This window comes from Telmatherina bonti, assembly GCF_933228915.1.
Source record: "Telmatherina bonti genome assembly, chromosome: 1".
Lineage (NCBI taxonomy): Eukaryota > Metazoa > Chordata > Actinopteri > Atheriniformes > Telmatherinidae > Telmatherina > Telmatherina bonti.
The window spans coordinates 6,571,297-6,583,463 of NC_136619.1; the positions used below are offsets into that span (position 1 = coordinate 6,571,297).

A 12,167-nucleotide genomic window follows, 5' to 3' on the forward strand; every position below is an offset into this window, starting at 1 on the left:
TGAGCTTTCCTCCAGAAGGTGAGCCGCCCGCAGCACTGGGCATGCCCCCTACTCCCAGGGCCCCCCAAGGACCAGGACAAGCCGGGGACAGCCATCCCCGTAACCAGAGCCTTCGGCGACTCTAACCAGAGAGTCATCACCGACCCAAGAGGGGACCAACTCACCACATGCAGAAGGGAGGCACGAGGACAAAGAGGAGGCGGGGCGGCAGAAGGGGAATCCCAGACCGATTGTCCACCGCCCCCTCACTCACAGAGGACACCCCCACCTGGGGACATGAAGTCCCCACCTTGTCCACACATCGGCACTTCACACTGTCTCAGCACAAACCTACAGCCACACACACACACACACACTTCCGGACACATTCAGGTCCACCCAGCCACCCGTTCAGCCCACCCTTAAAACCATCCTCCTGACCCCCACGTCACATCCAAATCTCCCCCACTCCCATCCATCATATCTACACTTATCCACCAACCTACCACACACATGCACCACCCACTCCCCCATACATACACCCCTGCCCCCCCACACACACACACAGACAGCACGCCCCCCCTCCCCCCTCCTCCCCCCCCATACACACACCCGTATACATGCACCACCGCCACTCCCCACATACACGCATCACCCCACTCCCCTACACACACGGCACTACCCCGCCCACAGACACCACGACACCCCCCCCACACACGCATCATCACACTTCCCCACCCACACACATCCACATACCTATGTACCGCCACCAGTCCTCAACGCACACCCCCTACACACATCCCTCCATACACACTCACATCCCATCCACACTATCAAACACCCCCCACTCAACAAGTCCCAGGGTCGCAACCAGGCACCAGAGCACGTACCTGCCCGCCGCCGCAGCGGCAGGTCCAGGTCAGCCCAGCCCCCCCCCGGCACAAGCCGACCCCCCACCCCCAAGAGACAGGGGACAACCCCGGGCACCGGAGCCCGGGACCCCGCCCAGCCCACCCCACGGCGGCACAGGCGCCCGTTACGGAGTCACGCCCGCCAACCCATCCCCCGCCAGCGACCTCGCCCCGCCGCTGCGCGGCAACTCCAGCCGCTGGCCCATCCAGGTCCACAGTAGGGCTAGAAACCTAGCCACTCCAGCAATGGAGCAGTCAAAATCCCCCCCCAGGAGCCCACCACAGACCCACAGCCCCCAGAGAACCCCAACCGGCCACCAACCCCGAGCGCAATAAGGTCACATTCTCCCCCCATACTAAGTGATGGAGCTGATCACAGGGGACCAGAGGGAATAAAGTTCAGCTGACTGATCTCTTGAGGAGGCAGACATCATCTCGACACTGATGTGATCTAATAAGAGATTTCTGAACTGCTGGATACACAGACTTTGTTTGCTTTTCCAGTTTAGAAGGATAGTTTTCTTTGCGATACATAAACTGGTGAGGATTAAGTTTGCAGAATTAAATTCTATGTTAATTTCACCCAAGTAACCCAGTAGGCCCAGTTTGGGGTTTGTAGGGATGTTACATTTGAAGCAATTTGACAGATCTTTACATACCTGAAACCAGAATTCCTGGACAGGTGGGCAAGACCACAAAGCATGGTAGTAGCTGTCAATTGTGTTGCCAGTGCAGTGTGGACAGATGTTTGATTGTGACAGACCCATCCTGAACATCCTGTGTCCTGTATAATGAGTTCTATGCAGAATTTTAAATTGTATTAGTTGCATGTTTGAATTCTTAGTCATTGTAAATGTATTTGAACAGATTTGTGACCATTCATTTTGGTCAAAGTTACTGGATAAGTCTGCTTCCCATTTAGAAGTTGGGAGACATATGGAATCGTCTAGCTTTGATAGTAATCTATATATTTTGGATAACAGTTTCGGGGCATTGAGATTTAAGAATTCTGCAGCCCTGATAGGTAGCTGCAAGTTTAATTGATCAGGGGTGTATTTCTTACCTATAATAGATTTAAGTTGGTGGTATTCTAAGAATTTTGTGCTGCTGATTTCATATCGTGAAGTAATTGTATCAAAAGGGAGAAAGTTCCCATTTTCTATTAAATGTTCTAACTGTTTTATTCCTTTATTCTTCCACTGAGGGAAGTTTATCATTTTCCGGTTTTGCTGGATGTCGGGATTGTTCCAAATAGGTGTAAGTTTGCATGGAATAAGCAAGGATTTGGTTAGTTTAAGAAATTCCCACCAGGCCATTAGTGAGGAGCTGATATTAATGCTTTTAAAGCATTTTTGGCGTTTGACAGCTGTGCTGATAAATGGCAGGTCTGAAATTGCCATATCCTCACACATAGCTTCTTCTATATTAAGCCATGGTTCATCTAGATAGCTAGGTTTAAGCCATTTAGAGATGTATTGTAGTCTATTGCTTATAAAGTAATTTTGGAAATTAGGCAAGTCTAAGCCACCGCTATCTTTAGTCTTCTGGAGTGTTTTTAGACTAATCCGTGGTGGTTTGTCTTTCCAGAGAAATCTAGTAACATTAGAGTCCAGCGATTTAAACCAGGTGGAGGGAGGTTTAATGGGGATCATTGAAAACAGATAATTGATTTTAGGTAGAATCATCATTTTTATAGTTGCAACTCTTCCCATTAGTGATATGGGTAAAGATTTCCACCGTGTGAGATCGTCCTCAATTGTTTTTAGTAGAGGGACATAATTTAGCTTTATAAGGTCTGACAGTCTGGGTGAGATGTTTATTCCCAAGTATCTAATATCTCCTGACTGTAAAGCAGTGTCAGGAGTATTATGGAAGGAACAGTTGATGGGTAGAACGGTGGTTTTAGACCAATTAATGGAATATTCAGAAATTGATGAGAATTTATTGATGAGTGCGATTGTCTGACAGATGGATGATTGTGAATTTTGAAGGAAAAGTAATACATCATCAGCATAAAGACTGGTCTTATGCTCCATATTTCTACAGTTAATGCCTTTAATGTCTTTGTTTTGTCTAATGCTAGCTGCTAAGGGTTCAATAAAGATTGCAAAAAGTGAGGGGGAGAGTGGACAGCCTTGTCTGGTGCCTCTCTGCAATCTGAAGCTGTGAGAAGTTTGATCATTTGTCCTGACGCATGCATTTGGATTGCTATACAGTATCTTTATCCAGTCGATAAACGATGAGCCAAACCCGAATTTTCTTAATGTTGCAAATAAGAATTTCCAGTTCACCCTGTCAAATGCTTTTTCAGCATCTAGAGAGATTATTGTAGTTTCCAGGTTATGTATGGTGGCATAATCAATTAGATTTATTAGTCTGCGCGTATTAGTGGTGGAATGTCGTCCCTTGATAAATCCTGTTTGATCAGGATGTATGATAAGTGGAGTTATTTTTTCTAGTCTTGTAGCAAGCACTTTACTGATTATTTTAAGATCTACGTTCATTAGTGATATTGGACGATAACTAGATGGGAGTTTGGGGTCTTTTCCTGGTTTTAGTATTACTGTAATACTAGCCAAATTCATGTTTTGAGATATTTGGCCTTTTTCCTTAATTTCTAAAACCATTTTATAAAAAGTGGGTGCTAGTATAGACCAAAATTCTTTATAATATTCAACTGGAAAACCGTCTGGTCCTGGAGCTTTATTGCTGGGCATGTGTTTTAAAGCTTCATGTAGTTCCCCTACTGAAATGGGTGCGTCCAAAACCATTTCCTGATCCTGTTGTAACTTTGGAAGATTGAGGTAGCTGAGAAATTCCTCAATGCTGTTGTCTGATGGATCTGTTTCTGAGGAATATAATGTTTTATAGAAATCCCTAAATGTGTCATTTATTCCATCAAGATCATGGAGGATATTTCCTCTTGAATCTTTAACAGAGGAGATGGTTGTTTTCTCCTTGTTTGCTTTTAATTGATTTGCGAGAAATCTTCCAGATTTGTTGCTATGTTCAAAATTCTCTAAGCGAAGTCTTTGTAGCAAAAACTGGGTTTTTTGGTTAATTATTTCATTCAGCTCTAGTTTAGCCTTTCTTATGTGATTGAGCACTTGCTCTTCTGGAGAAGCCTTGTAGGCATCTTCTAGTGATTTTATTTTAAGCTCTAGTTCAGATATTTTTGAACTCTCCTTCTTTTTCTTATGTGATGAAAATGAAATTATTTTCCCTCTCATTACTGCTTTTCCTGCCTCCCAAAGAACACATGCTGATGTTCCTGGTATGTCATTGTTTTCTATATACAAAGACCACTCCCGTTTGAAGTAACTGATAAAATCAGGATCTTTAAGTAATGATGTATTAAGTCTCCATTTGCTATAAGATGGTTTAGTTTTCTTATTCATTAGGGTAAATGATACTGGTGCGTGATCACTGATAGTGATGGAATGGATTTTAGTTTCTGAGATATTGTTCATCATAGAGCTGTTAGTGAGGAAGTAGTCTATTCTGGAGTATGAGTGGTGGACAGATGAAAAGTAAGTGTACTCTCTAGCAGTGAGGTGTTGTGAGCGCCAGACATCACAAAGACCAAAATCCTCCATATATTGTTTAACAACTCTTGCTGACTGCCAGACCCTATGTTTCCCTGCTCCGCCCCCCTTGTCCATCCCAGAGTTTAAGGTCATGTTGAGGTCGCCCCCAATGATAAGTGTATTATCAAGGTGATCATATAGTAAGGAGAAGAAGGAATGAAAAAAGGAGGGGTCATCAGTGTTTGGGCCATAAATATTTGCAATGCATAACTTCATGTTTAGGATAGATAATGTCATTATTATGAATCTTCCACCTGGGTCTAAAATTATATTATTAGCAGTAAAATGAATTTTCCTGTTTATCAGAATGGCTACTCCTCTTTGTCTTGAGTTGAAGCAGGCCGAGTACACGTGAGGGAACTGTACTGTAGAGAGTACGTTAGCTGTTGTTTTTAATAAATGAGTCTCCTGTAGCAGGACAATGTCTGCCTGTAGATCATTCAATCTGCTAAACACCTTCAACCTCTTCTCCCTGGAACCAGCTCCTCGTATATTCCACGTAACAAACCTCAGGGTGGTCATGCTCAAGCTACTGAAGTGTTTCTATAAAAGTATGTGTGTGTTTGTGTGTGTGCAAGCCCACATTAATGCATGCATGCTGTGTGTAGATTGTGTGCGTATATAAATTCATCTGTGTGTACAATGTTCCTATATGTCTGTCCACATGCTTAGAGTGTGTGTGAGAGTTGGGGGTGAGTGTTGATGTGATTAAACGTGCTCTGTGTTGTAGGTGTGTTATGTGCATGACATTTAGTGTCTGTGTCATGTGGATGTACGTGCGTACCCTACCTATTATTGTTGTTATGGCATAATAGAATGAAAGAGCAGCTAGAAAGGAAAGGAGTGAGAAAAGCAAACAACTACAACTACACATAAAAAGAAATAGCACAAACAAAAGAGCAAAAACAAAAGCCCTAAAGGGGGGGGGCAAAAAACAAAAACAGAACAAAACGAAAGCAACAACAACAGCAAATTTACAAAGACTGGCAGTAAATGTACAGTTCTGAATTACCATAATTAATGTGCTTATAGCAGATTAACATGTAAATTGAACAATAATTAGCTGTATGAGTGATAGATATTACCTGAGGTTAGTAGAGCCAGGGGGTGGTATTTTTGTCACGGTAAAGCTGTCCATTGACGAACAATTTGTCCACCGCGATGACTGCACGGGATCCTTCGTCTCTGAGCTTCTTCCGGATGGGAAACAGGACCCTGCGTCTCTCCAGAATCTCTTTGGGAAACTGATTATTTACACTAAAATCGGTCCCGCGGAGTTCCGGACCTCGATCCCTCACCTGCTCTTTCTGCTTGTAGCTCACGAACTTGGCTACAATCGGTCTGGGTCTGCGGCTGTCCGGTCTTTTCCCACCTAAGCGATGAACTCGGTGAAATGAGATGTTCCTCACCGCGTCTTCGGGTAGCTTCAGCTTGGTTTGGATAAAGGATCTGATTGTTTGCTCTGGATCCTCTTCTTGTTGCTCCGGGATTCCTGCAAAGACCAGGTTGTCCCTCATGCTGCGCGCCTGGAGATCGATCACCGTTTCCTTTATTTTTTTTATTTTCCTCTGTGAGTCGGGTCATCCCCTCGTTGAGAGAAGTCACCGTCTCCCTGAGGCTGGCGTTCTCTGCGGCCAGAGACTCCACCTGCTTTTGGCTGAATTCCAGCGACTCCCGCAGCGACTGAAACTCCCGGTGGAGAACTTCCAACAGGCCCAGACGAGCGTCGAAGCTGGCGAGATTTTTGTCAATGGACATCAGGATGTCCGAGGTGTCGTCCCCGTTAGAGGACGTCGCTCCGGGTGAGTCTTCTTTCCGGCTTCTCTTGGAGGTTGAAGCGGATCTGGGCGCAGACGGAGTCGGTGTTTGGCTTGGCTTGCCCATGACGATGCGGTGGAAACACTCGTCAATAAACTCCGACAAGCTGGTGAGATCCTCCTCGCTTTGCTCCAGAGTTTACCTTGAATAAGACTTTTTAATTATTTGCTTCCAGAAACAGTTTTAAGATTATATTGGCAAGAATATGATGTAGAATGAATATTTGTTTTCACGCGCCTTGACTAAATCTGCCGTCTCGCAAAATTTACGTCACTGCCACATCACTTACCTGCGCCTCTCTCACTTACCTGCCGCGCCTCTCTCACTTACCTCTTGAAGATAATTCTGAATGAAGGTTTGCATGAAACACGTCCTCACTTAATTCCTCTTTGGAGCGGCAGGTTGGGAAGGGTTCTGATTGGACAGAGGGTGCACGTGACGTATGAAGTGTACTGGAAATAAACAAAGTTGGCTCCCTGCTTCTCGTCTTTTCAGCCTTAACTTTTAAAAACTACATAGATACCAGTTTTGTCACTCTTTTTATTATAAATGTGAAGTAGCAGCTCAACACCAGCATACTACTTCACTTTCTGCAGCAACTGAGAAGGAGAAGAAAGATAGACCACCGAACACGGGAGGTAAAACGTCATCACGCGTTTAATTCCAAATCGAAATTTTCATTAGGAATTAAGGTTTACTTGACAGAGGAATAAATAACAATAAGAAGAAACGGGCCCAAAAATCTATTGTAGCTCAGTAGGCATAAACAACTACTTCTCTTATCAATGTGCATCACAACCATAGACTGTATATAGGGAGGTGGGCGGAGCCTCCGTGACGTCACCCGTCAGTTTCTGAAGAGCTGAATTGATGCTTGGTGGGCGGCTCCTACAATCGCCATCTTAGCAGGGGGATGCGTGTCGTCTCACCCGAAAAATACAAATATGGGCAAAGCGGTGGAGCTCAGAGGGGCGCTGTGAGTGTCATGGTGGATGATTGACATCGAGCAATCTCGACGTTCTTCTTACTTGAAGCAGGAGATCAGTTCCCTGTCAATCAAATGAACACGCCCCTAAATATGAAGAATTTCGAGATTAAATTACTTTTAAACAGGCGAGTTAGAAAAAATTAACTCCCCCCACAGTTGTCATGAAGGTAAACCTGACCTATTAAACCTAAAATGGATTTTTGAACCAGGCTGTAAACATGTTTATTTCTGCTGTGAAGTTGGTCTTTTTAACATGGGAGTCTATGGGGATTCGCTCTGCTTTGCAGCCCCTAGTGGATGAAAGGGGAACTGCAGTTTTATGCACTTCTGCATAGGCTTCACTTTTAACCACCAGAGGCTCCATCCATCTTTCATATACGGTCTATGATCACAACCCAGACTGTTTTGGATGATTTTATCTTTAAACTTGTTTGTTTTTATGACTTTTTTCTTTATTTGTAATTGAAGGTATGAATGGTGCTCAACAGCATCAACTATAATTGTTTAAATCTTGACAGATGACTTGAGCCATTTGCTGTAAATCCCCTCTCCTCGCTTTGTACCGTCTCTAAAGCTCAGTGGCCCATGTGGAGTGTTGAGTCAGGATGATTCCACTTGATGGAGAGTGGGAGAGGGATTAGAAGAACCTCTGCACACATATTAAATCAACTTCAACATTATCCGCTTTCACTCTCTTGCTCATCTTTCTTCTCACTCTCCTCTTTTTCCCCTCCTCTTCTCTTCCAGGTGCTCCCTTTGTGGTTATGTGTGCAGTCATCCCCCGTCGCTGAAATCCCACATGTGGAAACATGCTGGAGACCAGAACTACAACTACGAGCAAGTTAACAAAGCTATTAATGAGGCCATCTCCCAAAGCAGCCGGTAAGACATGAACCCAGCCTCAGTTGTTTGGGTTTCTGTTTTCTTTCTTTTTTTGGGAACAAAAATGCTTTACAGGCCCAAGAAAAAACATTGGTTCATAGAAACATAACTAAAGTCCTTCTAACACCACTTACAACACACGCTGAAAGTAGGCAGTGCATTCTGGCCCCCATCAAAGGACTCTTTAGACTTAGACTTTATTTAACGGAGAAATTCACTTTTTACAGCAGCTTTTACAGAATAAAGTGCAGGAAGCAAACAGGAAGAAAGAACATGCATCACAACAAATATACATTTATTTATATATATATATATATATATATATATATATATATATATATATATATATATATATATATATATAAAATTAAAGTGTAATTAAAAGCAACCTCACGGCTATATACATATTTACATGGTGATGGTGGGATATGAAACAAAGTATGACTATGTAGGTAGTGATAACGGTGGCATTGCACAGTGAAATATAAATAAGTAGTACATAATATTATGACTGTACAGATGAGCTGTTCAGTCTGACAGCAGTGGGAATGAAGGACCTGCGGCAGCGCTCCGTCCCACACAGTCTGCTGCTGATGGAGCTGCTCAGCCTCTCTACAGTCTGGTGCTGCAGATGAGAGGTGTTGTCCATGATGGCTGCATATCTGGTCAACATCTCACCTCCTCCACAGAGACCAGTGAGCAGCCCAGGACAGAGCTGGCCTTTCTGACCATGTCTCTTCCTATCCCAGTCAGTGCTGCTCTCTCCCCCTGCAGACAACAGCATTGAGGACAGCAGAGTCATAAAATGTCCTGAACATCAGCCTGCATACTCCGAAGGACCTTCGTCTCCTCAAAAGGTGGAGACGACTCTGGTCTTTCTTGTACACAGTATCTGTGTGGAGTGACCGGTCCAGTTTACTGTTGAGGAGAACACCTCTGTACTTCAAATTGTCCACTCGGCAGAGGTTTTATCTTGTCTGATTCCGATCAGCTTTATAGGAACATAGCATCTGGGTGCACTCGCTGGTTTTCAGTCAGCATGCTGTGCATCAGGCTACAAAGGTCAACACAGCTTATCTTTTCTATTCACAAGGATAGGCTAAGCATAAGCATCTGCTTCTACACTAGACAGGTGACTTCAGGTAAAGCTTCACATGAAGGTTTGCATGAAGCCTCACAGGAAGTCTCACCTTAGTGTAACATCATTGCTGTGATGCCAAAGTCCAGCTGAAACCTTTTGGTGTAACCCTAGTTTGACAAGTATATCATATATTTCTGAACACTGACAATGAAACTCACTTCTGTTGTTGTTGTTGTTGTTGTTGGTTGTTGTGCATTGCAGCATCTGTAAACCAGACCTTCTGTGTGCACTCATGTGCAACCCTGCCAATAAAAAAGCAGCTCTGTGTTGCTATGAAAAGTCCAGTTGTTAGTTTCTATCACGTAAAATGCTGCCAGTTTTAGCTTTAAATTCACTTTTTTGTCATTTTCTTTTTGTTGTTTGTTTTTTTTATCAGGTTGTAAAACAGGATCAGACAGATTTATGATTGTTGTATTGCACTGTATTTAGTTGCAGTAGAACATTTATGGTATATTTTGTAAATATATATTGTATATATATTTACAAAATATATGTATATTGAATATAGTGTTTGCGTACAGACTCTCTACTGCTTTATTGTTTCCAGATGAACAAAGTTGGAATCATGTAAATTTACTTTCAGTGATGAGAAGCTGTCGCTTATCTCCAATTCCTCGTAACAAATTACACATAATTTTAACGTCCTGCTCATTTATGAAAAATCTAAAGTCTTGTAAACAGATAAATGTGGCTTTTATAAATGAAGTTCTTTTTTTGTTGTTTTTGTAAAAGGAACAGCGAAAATGACAGAAGATCTTGTTTTACCTGCTTGTTCTCTTCTGTTGAACGTGGGAAAATGTGACGTAAAACTAAAATTAAACACAACCATGTTTGTGAGTTTTAAAGTTAAAAATTAATCGTCGGCTTTTCCTGTCTTATGTAAAACCAGTCGTCCCAGTTCCTTGTTAGATTTGCTTCTGGTGGGTTCAGCTCGGAAGTCTTTCCATGGTTCAGAAATCTTCTCCGACACACTGCCTGGCTTCCTGTGCAGCCAGAAGGAGAATCTTTAGCAGATTTGGATCTTTTACGTGCGCAGTTTTCCTCAGATATGCCAGAAATAACACAAGACCAGATCAGGGTGTCACAATGACAGCCGAGTGAATCCTCCAGATTGACCCTTTATTTTCTCACACTTCCATAAATGTGTGTGTGTGGTCTGATAACGTGGTTACTGTCTCCAACGTGATTGTTGAACTTTGTGTTTACTTTTAATTTTTTAGTGTTATGAAGTTTCTGATTCGGCTCTGATCAGTGCTTTTCAACCACTGTGTCGTGGCTCACTAGTGTGCCGTGAGAAATGATCCAATTTCACCTCATTGGTCTAAAAAGCAGCTCTGTCTTCATCCAAACAGGCCCCAGTGAAAGATAATAACATTCCTTTTTCTTGTGTTTGTCTGATTTCTATGTAAGAAGCTCTGACTTCATGGACTTTATATTAATAATATAGACTTTTAAAAAAAAAAAACATTTTGGTTTGGTGTGCCTTGTGATTTTTCAGTGGAAAAAAAAAAGTGTGCTTTGGCTCAAAAAAGGTTGAAAAACACTGTTTTAGAGCAAATTTTTTGTTTTGTAGTTTGGTGAGTTTCCCACATCGTGCCACATCTCTTCCCTCAGCTGAGCCCTGACATACAGAGATTCCTCTTTGTTTTCTATCGAATGAGACTGACAGAACCTTAGCTACAACTTTACTGTAGGCTCATATGAATGTCTTTATTATAGGATGCTTTGTTTGTTAATGTATATGTGCCTTTCATAACATGTTTGCAGAGACATGAACTGGTCCCAGTTTGCTAGGGCAAGATTGGCATTAATTACTCAGTGGGCTTGGATGTGTTTAAACAGATTAAAGGTGTTTGAGTCAGATTTAAGACGTGGAGAAGACGCAGAACTGCCGGCACATCGGTGTGTTTGCAGGTTCAAAAGCGAGTCGTGAAATCAGGCCTGTTGCGTGTGAGTGTTTGCAGACTGGGAGCATCCTGGTTTACTGGGAGGTGAACCAGTATGGTGCTGGTGAATTAGATAAAGATGAGAAGAGAAACACGGGAAGCTGTACGTACCCACGTCAGTCACATCAGCCTGCCTCACACCTTTAAACTTCTCCGTCTGGCTTTCTCCTCAGAGCTCCTCTGAAGCCGTCTGCTGTCCTGGAGTCGGCGGCCGAGGGTCCGGTGGCGCCGCCCCGCTCTCAGGACAAAGCGAAACGCCCAGTGGAAGCCCACCTGACCACCACGCCAGCAACCAAAGCTGCGATGTCTGCTGACAGCACAGCGGACCTTCACACGCCTCCTGCAGAGCCTTCACAGTGGTCCAGGGAGTCCCCCAGCCCCCAGGACCCCACAGAGCCCCAGAGCCACCCGAAACCCAGTCCGTTAGCGCTGTCGGGTCCGGGCATGGAGTACTGCGTGCTCCTGTTCTGCTGCTGCATCTGCGGCTTCGAGTCCACCAGCAAGGAGCGTCTGATGGAGCACATGAAGGAGCACGAGGGCGACATCATCAGCATCATCCTCAACAAGGAGCAGCAGCCAGGAGCCCAGCCAGGCCTGCAGGCGGCAGAGTGAGAACCCCCCCCCCTCATGTTAACACTGACAACCATTTCATGAAGCTTCTTTACCTCAGAGGGCTGGGTTTTTTTTTTTACACCTAAAAGCTTCGACCCAAGTCCCCCCCCGCAGCAGCTCGTACCTCACCAAAGCACACGCTCCCTCCGCAGACTGACAGAAAACCTCCACTTTTACTTGTGTAATCCTGAGTTTAAGGCAGCTTTTTATTTGCTACTGTAATATTTAATCTATTTAATTCCCAGTAATGAAGGAACAAACTCACCGATGCCTGAAGGAACGCTTCGCAGCATGGATACAACC

General features: G+C 43.8%; 1 protein-coding gene across 1 annotated transcript in view; it reads left to right on the forward strand.

Moving 5' to 3' along the window:
* The window catches only part of znf507 (zinc finger protein 507), a gene marked incomplete at its 3' end in the record, with an annotated part of 44,986 nt that extends 33,122 nt beyond the window's left edge, over window positions 1–11,864 (forward strand). The window contains exons 6-7 of the mRNA XM_079243383.1: window positions 8,031–8,165; window positions 11,426–11,864. Of these exons, the coding sequence (XP_079099509.1) occupies window positions 8,031–8,165; window positions 11,426–11,864 (574 nt within the window). The remainder of the gene's footprint in view (window positions 1–8,030; window positions 8,166–11,425) is intronic.
* Between the last annotated feature and the right edge of the window lie 303 nt (window positions 11,865–12,167).